Consider the following 15,559-nt stretch of genomic DNA (forward strand, 5'->3'; position numbering starts at 1 on the left):
GATGATCACGATGTGGTTGGTGACGATGATGATGATGCAATGAATGTGGATGATGACGATGCAGTCAACGTGGTTAGTGACGATGATGATGATGTAATGAATGTGGATGATGACGATGATATAGTCAAAGTGGTTGATGATGATGATGATGCAATGAATGTGGATGATGATGATGATAGTAAAAGTGGTTGATGATGATGATGCAATGAATGTGGATGATGACGATACAGTCAACGTGGTTGGTGACGATGATGATGATGTAATGAATGTGGATGATGACGATGATATAGTCAAAGTGGTTGATGATGATGATGATGCAATGAATGTGGATGATGATGATGATATAGTAAAAGTGGTTGATGATGATGATGCAATGAATGTGGATGATGACGATGATATCGTCACAGTGGTTGATGATGTCGATGATGATGCAATGAATGTGGATGATGACGATGATATAGTCAAAGTGGTTGATGATGATGATGATGCAATGATTGTGTGATGACGATGATGATATAATCAACATGGTTGACTATGATGCTTACACCGGCTGATGATGATGATGATGCTGTGGTGGTGGTTAGGCTAGCAGTGCCACTGCTGATGATCCGGTGAAGGTGAATGTTGGTGATGACGATATCACCATATACATTTCATGTTGATGATGTTGATGATGTTGTTGATGTTGATGATGATGTTGATGATGTTGTTGATGATGTTGATGATGATGTTGATGACGATGATGATGATGAGACGACAATGACGGCTGCTGCTGCTGATGATGATCCAAAGAGCGAAACCCGGATGACAATGATGGTTTACATTCTGATGACTAAGATCATTTTTTGTCTCAATCGACTAAATAATCACTTAAAATTATTACTTACAGACTACACCATCCGCATTCGCCAGCGAGGTCACGAGTGGTGAAACAACCCCCACCACCCCCCCCCCTCGACCCCGCGCCTCTCATCCAGCAGTGGAGCGACAAAACGGCTCTGCTGGTGCCGCTGCTTGTAGCCGCGCAGTTTGTAAATTGGAATGCGCATCGACATACGCGCGGGTGTTATATTCCACGGCGCGTATGAGACGTAGCATTTGACCTTGGGTGACCCCAATCAGAGGCATCTACGGGACCTTTTTGGCCAGTATCAGAATGATGAAAGAACTATAAGATTAGGCGTTGACCCGCCTGGCAAGACAAACAGGAGATGTTGAAGATATTCAAGCAGCGAATAGAAACACCCCGATTGCGAGGCATCAGCTCTGCATTGCTTGTGACAACAACAACAACAAAAACCATGCAAATAAACGCGCTCTCTGGTTCACGGAGTCTCGACCCCTTGCAATAGGCATCTGCTTGGCGTTCGAACATCTTAACACGTCTTCCGTATTTCCTATTACATTTTTCAACCCAATCAGAGGCGTCCTATTCTTAGGGTTTTTTCAGTAAAGTCACGTAGGTAAAAAATTAAAATTAATAAAAATAAAATAAAAATCACGACGTTTCGGAGGCAACACAAGCCTCCGTCTTCAGGTGGAACCGTCACAGCACGATAGCTGTATATCAAGTGAGAGAAATTCCTCTGCTCGGTTCATCCGTCATTGTTTCCCATTGTTGCACACTGCGATCGTACGCACAAAGACAAAGAGGGCCCCCCTTGGAGCCTACACGGGCTCTTTTGGCAAAGTGCTCTTGCTGAAGCACGTGTGAAGGTCGTCACGCGCAAGAAGCTGGAAGCGGCCGGATACATGGCCGGCCGCCTTTGTCTCCCCAGTGCTGATGTTTACACAGCGCACTAGGTACTCATTTTAAGGCTGAGTGGAACTGCGGGGGTAGGGGAAGGCACAGGAACGGTTTAAATATCCCTCTTTGATGTTAGCCGTGAGCGGGAATCGCACAAAGTCAGGTCACCCGGGTTCATAGCGCGGTGCGCTAACCACTACGCCACCGCTCCCCACAGACAAAGACACCACACACATTCTCAACAACAACAACAACGAGTGCTATTTCGAGATGACAGTCCTGATAACACGAAGCTCCAGCCAGGCCACAGCCACTTCCATTGGGCCTTAATTTAGAGAGAGCCGATTCCAATTAAGATTGCGATCTAAGTGTGTGTGTGTGTGTCTGTGTGCACGTGTCCCGCGTGTGTGTCTCTGTGTGCGCACACGTGTTCCGCGTGACGCAGACAACGCTAATTGCATGTACGTACGGTGCAAACTTCCTTCGCACCGTACGCAGCCAACCGCGCCAATTGCTCAGCGCGTCGCGTATTTGACGATCGCGTGCAGCATGGGGCGACTGCGACATTGATTCGATTCGAAGCTTTCGTGACCGCGGGAATAACTCTTTGGTGCTTTCGGTAAAGTCACGTAGAAAGAAATTAAATTAAATAATAATAGAATACGACGTTTCGCTTGCAGCACAAGCAACCATCAGCAGGTACAAATGAATGAGAAAACAAACATAGTAAACTTGGAAATAGAATTTCGATTTAAAGCTTTCGTAACTGCAGGGATTCATCTTCTTGGTTCTTTCAGTAAAGTCTACGTGACTTTACCGAAAGAACCAAAAAGTTGGAAATAGAATGTAATACAACACAGAGAGTTGGCCAACATCACAGTCAACACTCCACCTGGTTGATTACGTTCTTCCAAAGATTGCTACATTTGAGAGAGATACAAACACAGACACGGAAACACACAGAGCAGAGAGAGAGAGAGACACACACACAGAGACAAACAGAGAGAGACACAAGACAGGGAGACACACACAAGCAGAGAGAGAGAGAGAGACTCACACAGAGACAAACAGAAAGAGACAAAACACAGACAGGGAGACACACACAAGCAGAGAGAGAGAGAAGACTCACACAGAGACAAACAGAAAGAGACACGCACATAGGCACACAGGATTGTGAAGGGCAGTTAATCGCATGCCAAAGGCGGAGAGCGGTAGCAGGGGTGGTGGAATCCCGACTCAGTCTCTACAGATGTAGTGACATAGAACGCTCACTACTGTGTCGGCCCGTACGAGGGCTGGGCCCCCAAGGTGGTGCCTGGGGGGTCACGTGGTGGAGGGATTCGGACCTTCCCAGAGGTGGGGGAAGGGAGGCGTGGCCTGGGAAGGGAAGCGTGGCCTGGACAGAACCAGCCACGCCAAAGCAGATATAAGCGTGGTGTGAACGCAGAGCGAGGCTGTTGTACTGTACTCCGAAGTGAAGACATCATCGGTCGTCAAGTCCCGAGTCGTCGTCCTGGGCCAGGCAGGCCGTTGCCTGCCTGGTCCAGTCTGTGTCGCGTTCCAGAGTGTTAGTGAGTTGAGGAAGGTGGTCACCACCTCATGTACAGCGTTATGTTACTTACCGTTTAATAAATAGTGTTGCCTCCAAGCTGCGTGTGTGTGCACCTAATTCGAACCCACTACACAGATACCCCGGACGCACAAACGGAACATTTTACATTCTCCAGCAGAGCGCGGCTGCGGTGTCATCCAGAACGGACCCTGCAGCCAATACTCTTAGTGTTTTTTTCGGTAAAGTCACGTAGGTAAAAAATCTAATTAATAAAAATAAAATAATAAAAATCACGACGTTTCGGAGGCAACACAAGTCTCCGTCATCAGGTGGTTACCGTCACAGCCAGATTTTCTGCATCAAGTGAGGCAGGGATCCCAAGATGCAAGTTCTTAAATACAAGTTATTTGTATTTGCAGCCAATCGCCACGTTGCGGTCATCTGGGATGAGGCAGCACCTGAATGTGAAACCGTAATTCGCCGCTGGGCCATCCACATCGGCATTGGTGTACGACGACTACGACAAGAAGAAGACGAACAGCCCAGAGAGAAACGCGTGGGACACGTGACAAACACGACACCACCACCAACAACCACCACCAACAACAACGACAACAACAACAACGACAACAACAACGACAACAACAACGATGGCTATCGGAGAGTTCCCGTCCATGCCAAGGCTCTCCCCACGGTTCTACCGAGGGAGCGGTGGCGCCGCGGTTGGCGCACTGCGCTAACGAACCCGGCGACCCGAGTTCCATCGATGGCTCACGGCCACCGAACATCGGTGGCAGCGATCATCGCCCTCCTCCTCCTCCCTCCCTCCCCCCCTAGGTCAACTCAGCCTCAAATGAGCACCTGTCACGGTGTGTAGGTGTAGTGACATAAGAAGGGAGGGGCTGCTGGGGGCTCTGGGATCCCAGGCGAGTCCAGACGCTTAAGCCTCTGGGCGCCAGGCGCTGGGTTCCCAGGGGGTCCAGACGCTTAAGCCTCTGGGCGTCAGGCGTTGAGTTCCCAGGCGCTTAATCCCCTGGGCGCCGCCAATGGGGGGGGGGGGGGGCTGTGTGTGATCTGTGGGATGTCTGGTGGCGCACACGGCCCCACCCCTCGTTAGACCAGGCATAAAAGGAGAGCTCCCTGGACGATCGGCCCCAGTTGTAACTCAAGACCCAAGACCCACGACCAGCCATCTGAAGACCTTGGGATGCTGCGAGAGCGAGTGCTGGGACTCTGGAACTCCCGACGCTACGACCTTGTGCGGGCGAGTCCAGAGCGTAGCCAGAGTAGAGTATCTAGGCTGTGTAGCTAGGCTGTGTACCTAGGCTGTAACAGAGTATCAGGACTGTTGGAGTGTTGTATTGTAATAAAGAAGTTACCTATTCAAGTGTCTCCGGAACCCGTTACATAGGCAACAAGGGCTGACGAGCGTGATGCTGACCACTCACACCTCCCCCCCCCCCAGCACTTGCCCCAACAGTCTGTTGAGGCTATACGGGGGGAGGAAGGGATGGGGGGATTCTTTGTCTTTGTGTGCCTTGCTCCATGAGAGAGATCAAGTCTCCATCCCTTAGTACAGCGGTCGGGAACCTATGGCTCGCGAGCCATATATGGCTCTTCCGGTGACGGCATATGGCTCCTAGATAATTTCCAGTTGAAAAAAATAAAATGAATAAATCAGTTTGGAACTGATTTTAAAATACTTGTGATATTGCTTAATAATACTGTGTCATTTTAAAGTAAACAGAAATTAGTTTTGAAGATACATTTCACGGGTCACGGGGCCTCAACGCCTGCATGAAGCTCAACCTCACCACGTACGAACCAGACTACAAGGCCATCAGCAAAACCATGCAGCACCAGAAGTCGCATTAAAAGTAAGACACATTTAATTTATTATACGTTACAAAAATACTATATGGCTCTGAATGCAATATATTTAGAAATATTTGGCTTTTATGGCTCTCCCAGTCAAAAAGTTCCCGACCCCTGCCTTAGTAGTAGGTTTTTACCCTTTAAACTGGTACAAAACTGACACCTTTATACAAGGCATCATGTTTGCAATAACCACAACACAAGCAGTCAAAATGCAAACAAAAATAAATAATGGTAATGATATGCACTGTCCTTGAAGTTGATTGGTCCACACCCGAGACAGCTTTTCTTAGAGCCTAGTCTCCATTGGTGTTGGACCAGATGACGCCAAAAGGCGTAAAACTCAAAAACAGTGCACTATCAGAGTATTGAGAGCTCGGGGAAAGCATTTACACTGTTTTTGAATTGTACGCCTTTTGGCGTCATCTGGTCCAACACTAATGGAGACTAGGCCCTAAGGAAAGCTGTCTCGGGTGTGGACCAATCAACTTCAAGGACAGTGCATATCATTACCATTATTTATTTTTGTTAGCATTTTGACTGCTTGTGTTGTGGTCATTGCAAACATGATGCCTTGTATAAAGGTGTCAGTTTTGTACCAGTCTAAAGGGTAAAAACCTACTACTATATTTTGCCACTGGTAAAGGAGGTCTCCATCCCTTGTCACGGGAAAACACGATCTCATCGATTCAGGAGGCTTCTTTGTTATTCAGCTCCGTGAGTGACGCGCAGAGCGACGGTTCGGTTACGTACCCGTGCGAAAGAAGTTCCACGTACATACAAAGACAAAGATCCCCCGTCTAGCCTTAACAGACCGTCGTGGCAAGTGCTGTTAGCGAGCACCTATAAAGGCCGGCACGGCACACGAGGGGGTGGGTGGCCAACATCACGCCCGGCCGCCTTTGTCTCCCTACGCGCCACACCAGGTACTCATTTTAGTTTGAGTCGACCTAGGGGAGGCCCAGGAGCGGTTCAGATAATCGTCACCGGGGTGGGCCGTGAGAGGGAATCGAACCCGGGTCGCCGGGTTCGCAGCACAGCGTGAAAACCGCTACACCACTGCTCCCACATACACACACATGCACACACACAGACACACATATACACACACCCCACACACACATACACACACACACCCACACACAGACACACACCCACACACACCCACACACACACATACACACACACACACACCACACACACACCCACATACACACACATACACACACAGACACACACATACACACACATGCTCACGCCACGGTCTCGATTTGCCAGCAAGACGAGCAAACGCATGGAAGAATTGCCGCGCGGACGGATCGAGGTTCTGAAACGCCGTCCAACAGAAGGCGTTTGTCCGAGGAAGATATTTCATTTGTTCGGGTTGTTGTTTGTTGTTGTTGTTGTTATTGATATGAAGGCACGCTACCTGCTGTGATATTTGGATCAGAGGCATGGGCATCGTGGGAGAAAATGAGAAGCGTGCAACGAATGGAAAGTCGAGCGAAGTCTTCAAAACAAAGATGTGAGTTCTCAATGTAAGAAACGTACTGGAGCACGCTTGTAATTACGAGAACTAGAAGATGTATCACTATATATACATAGACAAAGACCCACTCCAAAGACCCATAGACTAACACAGAGACCCATAGACTAACATAGAGACCCATAGACTAACTAACACAGAGACCCATAGACTAATAGACTAACATAGAGACCCATAGACTAACATAGAGACCCATAGACTAACACAGAGACCCATAGATTAACATAGAGACCCATAGACAAACACAGAGATCCATAGACTAACACAGAGACCCATAGACTAACATAGAGACCCATAGACAAACACAGAGATACCCATAAACTAACACAGAGACTCATAGACTAACACAGAGACCCATAGACTAACATAGAGACCCATAGACTAACACAGAGACCCATAGACTAACACAGAGACCCATAGATTAACATAGAGACCCATAGACAAACACAGAGATCCATAGACTAACTAACACAGAGACCCATAGACTAACACAGAGACAAATAGACTAACTAACACAGAGACCTATAGACTAACATAGAGACCCATAGACTAACATAGAGACCCATAGACTCACGTAGAGACCCATAGACTAACATAGAGACCCATAGACGAACTAACACAGAGACCCATAGACTAACACAGAGATCCATAGACTAACTAACACAGAGACCCATAGACTAACACAGAGACCCATAGACTAACACAGAGACCCATAGACTAACACAGAGACCCATAGACTAACTAACACAGAGACCCATAGACACACACAGAGACCCATAGACTAACTAACATAGAGACTCATAGACACACATAGAGACCCATAGACTAACACAGAGACCCATAGACTAACTAACACAGAGACCCATAGACACACATAGAGACCCATAGACTAACATAGAGACCCATAGACTAACATAGAGACCCATAGACTAACACAGAGACCCATAGACTAACTAACACAGAGACCCATAGACACACATAGAGACCCATAGACTAACATAGAGACCCATAGACTAACTAACACAGAGACCCATAGACTAACACAGAGACCCATAGACTAACTAACACAGAGACCCATAGACACACACAGAGACCCATAGACACACATAGAGACCCATAGGCTAACACAGAGACCCATAGACTAACACAGAGACCCATAGACTAACTAACACAGAGACCCATAGACTAACACAGAGACCCATAGACTAACTAACACAGAGACCCATAGACTAACTAATACAGAGACCCATAGACACACACAGAGACCCATAGACTAACTAACATAGAGACCCATAGAACACATAGAGACCTATAGACTAACACAGAGACCCATAGACTAACACAGAGACCCATAGACTAACACAGAGACCCATAGACTAACTAACACAGAGACCCATAGACACACACAGAGACCCATAGACTAACTAACATAGAGACCCATAGACACACATAGAGACCCATAGACTAACACAGAGACCCATAGACTAACACAGAGACCCATAGACTAACATAGAGACCCATAGACTAACAAAAGACCCATGGACTAATAACACAGAGACCCATAGACTAACACAGAGACCCATAGACTAACATAGAGACCCATAGACTAACACAAAGACCCATGGACTAATAACACAGAGACCCATAGACTAACACAGAGACCCATAGACACACATAGAGACCCATAGACACACATAGAGACCCATAGACACACATAGAGACCCATAGACTAACAAACACAGAGACCCATAGACTAACACAGAGACCCATAGACTAACACAGAGACCCATAGACGCGTATCCGACCGCGGCGATCGGGGAAGACGCGCACCCCCCATCCTCGTTCCGTCTCCCCGCATTGCCACAAGTCGCGCCGTCGATGTGTGTCCGCTCAGCAAACCCTTGGCAACGGGGGCTCGCCTCGCTCGGGCGCTGTGGCAGTGTGTGATCGTGATCGTTATTGTTGCGATTAACAACGCGAAGGGTCGCGCACGAGATACACACGTACAACACACGGGCAAAGATCCCCCGTATAGCCTTCGAGAGAATGTAGGGGAAAGTGCTGTTCGCGAGAACTTGCGCCAGGCACGATGAGGGGGGGGGGTGTGGCCAGCACCACGCCCGGCTGTCTTTGTCTCTCCCCCCCCCCCCAGTGCTGATGTTTTTACACATCGTTCCAGGTACTCAATTGTGGCTAAGTCGACCTAGGGGAGTCCCAGGACCGGTTCAGATATTCGTGACCGATGTTAGGCTGTGAGCGGGAGTCGAAATTGGGTCATCATCATCGTCATCATCACCCACTGGATACACACTTACCGTCAGCAACCAATGTTACTGCATTCATCACCATAATCATCATTATTTCATCATCATAACCATCATCACTTACTCATCGTTATCATCATAATCCTGTCGGACACTTAATCATCATCATCGTTATCATCATAATCATACCGGACTCATCATCATCATCATCGTTATCATCATAATCATACTGGACACTCAATAATCATCATCATCGTTATCATCATAATCATACCGGACACTCAATAATCATCATCATCATCGTTATCATCATAATCCTGTCGGACAATCAATCATCATGATCATCGTTATCATCATAATCATACTGAACACTTAATCATCATCATCGTTATCATCATAATCCTGTCGGACACTCAATCATCATCATCATCATCGTTATCATCATAATCATACTGGACACTCAATAATCATCATCATCATCATCGTTATTATCATAATCATACCGCCCCGCATCACAATCATGATCACCCAAGGTCAACCGTCGAGTGCCTCTCCCCCCACCCCCCGCCCCCGCCCCCCCGCCCCCCGCATGGAACATCTCAAACATCCAGTGCCGCTGGGAGAGACGTCAAAGTGGTTCCGTGCGTTCCGGACGAAGCGCATCAGGGTCGGGGAGGGGAGGGGGGGAGCCGCCCCAGACCCCGTCTCGTGGCTCCTCCCTCGCCAAGGCGGCGGCCTCCTCCGCCTTGCGTCACCGCGGCTCATCCCGGCTCGGGCAGGATTGTCCCAAGGACAGAGGTCGCAACCGGGTACCCGATACCCGTACCCTACCCGATACCCGGCTACCCGTACCCGGCCGGGTACGGGTAGCCGTTTCCGACCATGGTGCGGCCGGGTACGGGTACGGGTAGGCCGTGAGTCACTGGTGAGTAGCCGTTTGTCGCTCATTTCGGGTAGGGTACGGGTAGGGAACGGGTACCCGTACCCGGCTGGGTACGGGTAGCCGTTTCCGAGACTGGTGCGGCCGGGTACGGGTATGGGTAGGCTGTGAGTCACTGGTGAGTAGCCGTTTGTCACTCATTTCGGGTAGGGTACGGGTAGGGAACGGGTACCTGTACACGGCCGGGTACGGGTACGGGTACCCATTTGCGACCCTGGTGCGGCAGGGTACGGGTAAGGAATCAAAACCCGTTTGCGACCTCTGCCGAAGGACCAGAAAATCTCCCCCTCCCCCTCCCCTCCCTCCCCCCCCCATTCGTTATGCAAATTCCTTCTGTGCGATCCACTGCTGGATGAAAGTCCTTCCCCCTCCGCCGGGATTTCGGCGTTCGCCCCGGGGGGAGAAGGGGGGGGGCATGGGTGTTGACCATACTTCACCACACTGGTTAGTGCCGCTCATTATTAAACGTCGCCCGTGCTTGTGGAGATCACAAGCAGCGAGATGAATGCGGAGAGACACAGAGCACGCTCGATTGGCACCGTTGGATACGCGCGGCTGCGAAAGAAAGTTCAACACGCGCGCGTTGCAACGTCAAACTGACGATTCATTATTCTGTGCGCTGTGTTGTAGGACTCTGCTTAGATCTCGGAGCGATGTCTCACGGGAGAGTGAGAGAGTCTTTGCCGATGAACGTCTGGCCGTTCGACATCATTTGCTGCAAGCAGAGCACGGCTCTGCTGTTGCTGATGAGCTACTACTGAATGTCGGAGACCGGTCCCAGAGTTTTGCAAGTTTGGACACGAACTAATTGTTCTTCTTGTTCTTTCGGTAAGTCACGGAGAATTGAAGTAAGTAAAAGTAATAAAAAATAAACATGAATAGAATAATTTCCAACGACGTTTCGTTTCCATTCTACGTGACTTTACCGAAAGAAACAAGAAGATGAATCCCTGCCGTCACGAAAGCTTTAAATCGAAACGAACTAATTGCTTGCTGAAATTGTGCGTGCTCAGAAGTAAATGAATACGTATTTTTTAAAGCAAAAAAGAAAAAGCCGTGAGGCTGAAGTGATGTGTAAAAAATAAACCAAATTAAATTGTTTTACGTGGAAGGAGGGACGGATCTTTGAAGGATGGGATAACACAAACGCTGCGGCTAGCGCGGTGCGCTAAGCGATGCACCACCGCTCCATGTCCACCACCTCAACAGACTGTTGGGGCAAGTGCTGTTAGCGAGTAACACAAGCGGAGGTGGGTGGCCAACGCCACGCCCGGCAGCCTTTGTCTCCCCGCGCGGCGATGGTTTACACACCGCACCGCTTACTCAAATATCTGAGGATAACGATGGGGAGGCCCAGGACCGGTTCAGATAAATCGTCAGCGGTGTTGGTGACCTTGAGCGGGAATCGAACTCGGGTCACCGGGTTCCGTGGCGCAGCGTAGCGCTAACCACTACGCTACCGCTCCCCCTCAGACTGTTGGGGCAAGTGCTGTTAGCGCGCACCTATGAAGGCCGCCACGGCATACGAGGGTGGGTGGCTAGCACCACGCCCGGCCGCCTTTGTCTCCCCAGTGGTGATCTTAACACACCACACCAGGTACTCATTTGAGGCTGAGTCGACCTAGGGGAGGCCCAAGACCGGTTCAAATAATCGTCACCGGTGTTGGCCGTGAGCGGGAATCGAACTCGGGTCGCCGGGTTCATAGCGCAGTGCGCTAACCGCTACACCACCGCTCCCCCTCAACTCACACAGGCACACCTCACTCACTCACAAAGGCAAAGACCCCCATATAGCCTTAGCAGACTGTTGGGGCAAGTGCCGTTAGCGAGCACCCATGAATAAAGGTCACTGTTGTTGTTGACTGTGAGCGGGAATCGGAACCGGTGTGGCCCGGGTTACGTAGCGCGCTGCGCTAACCGTTGCGCCACCGCTCCCGCCACAACGCACGCACGCGCACGCACGCGCGCGCATCATCCATCATCAGCGCCGCCGCCTCCGCTACCCTCCACCGTGCATCATCAATGTTTTAGCGGCGAGACGACGATTCCGTCGTTGACATTGCGAGTCTTAAAAATACCGCGTGTGTGAGAGCGAGAGTGTGGTGGGTGGGTGGGGGGGGCTGGACAAGGGGAAGTGGGGGGGGGCGAACGTGTGGGGGGGGGGTGGCTGGACAAGGGGAATGGGGGGTGGGGGAGAGGGGGTGGGCTGTGGGAGGGGCCGTGGGTGGGGGGGGGCTGGACAAGGAGAATGGGGGGGGGGAGAAGCGAGAGGTTGTTGTGGGTGGGGGCTGGACAAGGGAAAGGGGGGGGGTAGGGGGGGGAGAGGGGGGGGGGGGAGAGGGGAGGGCGGTGGGAGGGCCGTGGGTGGGGGGGGCTGGACAAGGGAAATGGGGGGGATAGAAGAGAGGGGGGTCCGTGTGTGTGTGTATGGGGGGGGGGGGCACTGCGTTGTCACGGCCCACAGGGAGCCTGCAGCGCGAACCCCCACGACTCCGACCCGATTTACTTGCGGGGGGGGGGTGGTGAGGGGGGGGGGGCAGGGTGGTGAGGGGGGGGGGCCAGGGTGGATTACAGTGCGTGGCTATGGGGGGGGAGGGGGGTGGCAGTGACATTAGTGACTCAGCTCAACTGGAACGGACCCTGGGACTCCGCTCAAATGAGTATCTGGCTCCGGTGTGTAAACATCATCATTTGGGAGACAAAGGCGGCCGGGAGCGGGGTCGTACCACCACCCAGCCCCCCTCCCCCTCGTGTGCCGTGCCGGTTCTTAACAGGCGCCCTGCCAACGGCACTTGCCCCGAACCGTCTGTTGAAGTCCATGCCGGATGGAATCTTCGTTCGGTATTCGTATTTAATGCGTTCCCGGCAGCCTCGGATCGATATTAACGAGTTGGCTGAACGTCGGCGGCCAGTGACAACCCTCGGGCCTCATCCGGCAATTCCTCTAGATCCACTCAGCCTTAAATGAGTCGCCTATAACAGCGCGTAAACTTCAGGATAGGCTCATTTTTTTGCACCACGTTAACCTCAACGTTTATATAATCGCACCAGAATAAGAATTTACAGAAATTAAAAAAAACACACATCGATTCGTAATGCCTCCATCGTTTGAGTCTTAAGAATTGTTAACAATCGACATTCCACGTATCGTTACACCACCCACCACCACTCGTTCGCAACTTACCGGCTTAAGTTATCGTAACTACCCCCGTAAGTTCAGCTCCTCCAAGCTAATGTCGCTTAAACGCACATCGGTCAAGTTGCGTGAATGTCGAGATTATTGTGTTAACAGACCAAAGCAGTGTGTTAATAATACACACGTAGCCTGATTTCATTAAGTCAGACAAAAAGCCATCCCCACCGAGCCCCCCCCCCCTCCCTGGAGGTTGATAAGTGCATAAATCTATTTACGACTTAATAACATTGGCCCCGACTTACCGAGGAGAGCAACACTGAGTCTCAAGACTCTCTATTTCCACGGGAAGGTGTCCTGCTACATTGGGATGGTTGGCCGGTTAAATATGTTCATCAGAGTTCAGCTCCTTGTCGGGGGAAAACCCGGAGGAACCCCATCGCATCGCATACGGAAATCTGTATTGTACCGGAGAAATCCGATGAGCTATGAAGCTCTTTTACACAGATGCCCAGTAAAGGGGGAGAACGGCTTCAAAGAAAGGCCCGATCACGCGAAACCGACTTGCCGTACGGTCAACAAGGCTAATCCCCCGTCACCTTGCCATGCACCCAGCGGGCGGGGTTCAGAGGTTACGCTCAATCTGCACGTGATCCACCAAACGCCAAGTCTTGCCTCGCAACAACGCAAAAGAGCCCGGATCACCACCACCCACCCCAACCACCACCACCACCACTCCCGGCACCACAGTCGCACCATCACCATCACCAGCAGCAACAACACCACACACACTTTTACCACCACCACCACTCACCAGCATCACATTCGCCACCATCACCAGCAGCAAGCAACCACAACCACTCTTAACACCACCACAACCACCACCACTCACCAGCATCACAGTCGCCACCATCACCAGCAAGCAACAACACCACAAACACTATACCACCACCACAACCACCACCACTCACCAGCATCACATTCGCCACCATCACCAACAGCAACAACATCGGCACAACCACTATTACCAACCACAAATCACTACCACCATGACTACCAACATCACAATCAACCACCAGTCCTCACTATCCCCATCACTACCAGCACCACCACTGGCATCTTCTGGACCACCACCATCCTACAACAATCACCAACAGCATCATTACAATCATCTACAACCACCAGCAGCAGAAATAGCAATAACAGAACTACCATCACCACAATCACCAGCAGCACAACCAACCACCACCATCATCACAAGCACCACCACCAGCAGTCACCACTACAATCCCAACCTCCACAAGCACCTCCACTACAATCACCACCACGACCATAATCACCAACTACAAAATCACCACCACCACAACAATCACCACCTCAACAACAATTACCACTTACAAAATCACCACCTCCACAATCACCACCACAACAATCACCACCAGCACCACACCACAATCACCACAATCTCCACAATCACCACCACCACCACAAACAATCACCACCTCAACAACAATTACCACCTCCACAATCACCACCTCCACAATCACCCTCACCTCCACAATCACCCACCAACACCCACCACCACAAACCACCTCCTCCACCACCACAACACACACCTCCTCCACCGCCAACAACCGCCACCACAACCACCACAACCTCCTCCACCACCACAACAACCACCTCCGCCACCAACCGCCACCGTGCCGACTCTACCTGAAGTCGCTGTATGGTGTGGATGATCCAGAATCCGGCCAACCTTGACCCCTCCTGCTCCTTCTCCACCGCCTTCTGGCTGCCGAACATCCTCAGCGAGAATTTGTGAACCGCCGGGCAGCATCATCAGCGCTGAACTGCCGGTGCATGAAGCTGCTCTGACTGCCAGTCTGGTCCACGTCTTCCCCCGCCGCGGAGGTCGAACCGAGGTTCGCGCCCGGCCCTCCGTCCTCCGCTTGAGCAAAGACTCGAGCCGCCGACGCTGGCACCGCTGCCCCCACGACGAGACAATCCTTCCGCTGCTGCTGCTGCTGCTCCGAAGATAAGAGTCGTCCTTTCGTGAGCCACCAACGCTCTGCTGTTGACGTCGCTTCGACAGACCTTTTCATGGCCCCGTCCGGGCGAAGCGGATGGTGGTCGCGTTGTTGGAGTCGGATGATTCCTGCGGTGCCGAGTCCTCGAGGAATCGACAGCTGCCGAAGTTGGTCTCCACGGACGCGAGGCTCTCGCGACTCTGCGCGCAGTCGCCGTTGGGACTGCACTTGGCCACCAGAACTCTGGTCTCGTCCTCGTCTCGGCAAGACTCAACTCCCGGCGAGATCGTGTTCGCGATTGTTGTTGTTGTGTGGCGGTGGTTGCCGCACCACCACCACCACCACCGCCGGTGCTCGAGGGAGATGTGGACGAAGCAAGAGTCCGTAGTCGAATGAGTCTGCCACCACCGCCGCCGCCACCACCACCGCCACCGCCACTCCCTCCGATGCTCGGGCAAAGACCTCCCTGTTGATC

General features: G+C 51.2%; 1 protein-coding gene across 1 annotated transcript in view; it reads right to left on the minus strand.

The window, feature by feature from the left end:
* The window catches only part of LOC133355023 (potassium/sodium hyperpolarization-activated cyclic nucleotide-gated channel 1-like), an 84,441-nt gene extending 69,282 nt beyond the window's left edge, over positions 1-15,159 (minus strand). The window contains 3 exon segments of the mRNA XM_061572278.1: positions 14,771-14,787; positions 14,789-14,893; positions 14,896-15,159. Of these exon segments, the coding sequence (XP_061428262.1) occupies positions 14,771-14,787; positions 14,789-14,893; positions 14,896-15,159 (386 nt within the window).
* Between the last annotated feature and the right edge of the window lie 400 nt (positions 15,160-15,559).

The sequence above is a fragment of the Lethenteron reissneri genome, chromosome 50 (genome assembly GCF_015708825.2).
Source record: "Lethenteron reissneri isolate LAM-NWPU_2019-01 chromosome 50, ASM1570882v1, whole genome shotgun sequence".
Lineage (NCBI taxonomy): Eukaryota > Metazoa > Chordata > Hyperoartia > Petromyzontiformes > Petromyzontidae > Lethenteron > Lethenteron reissneri.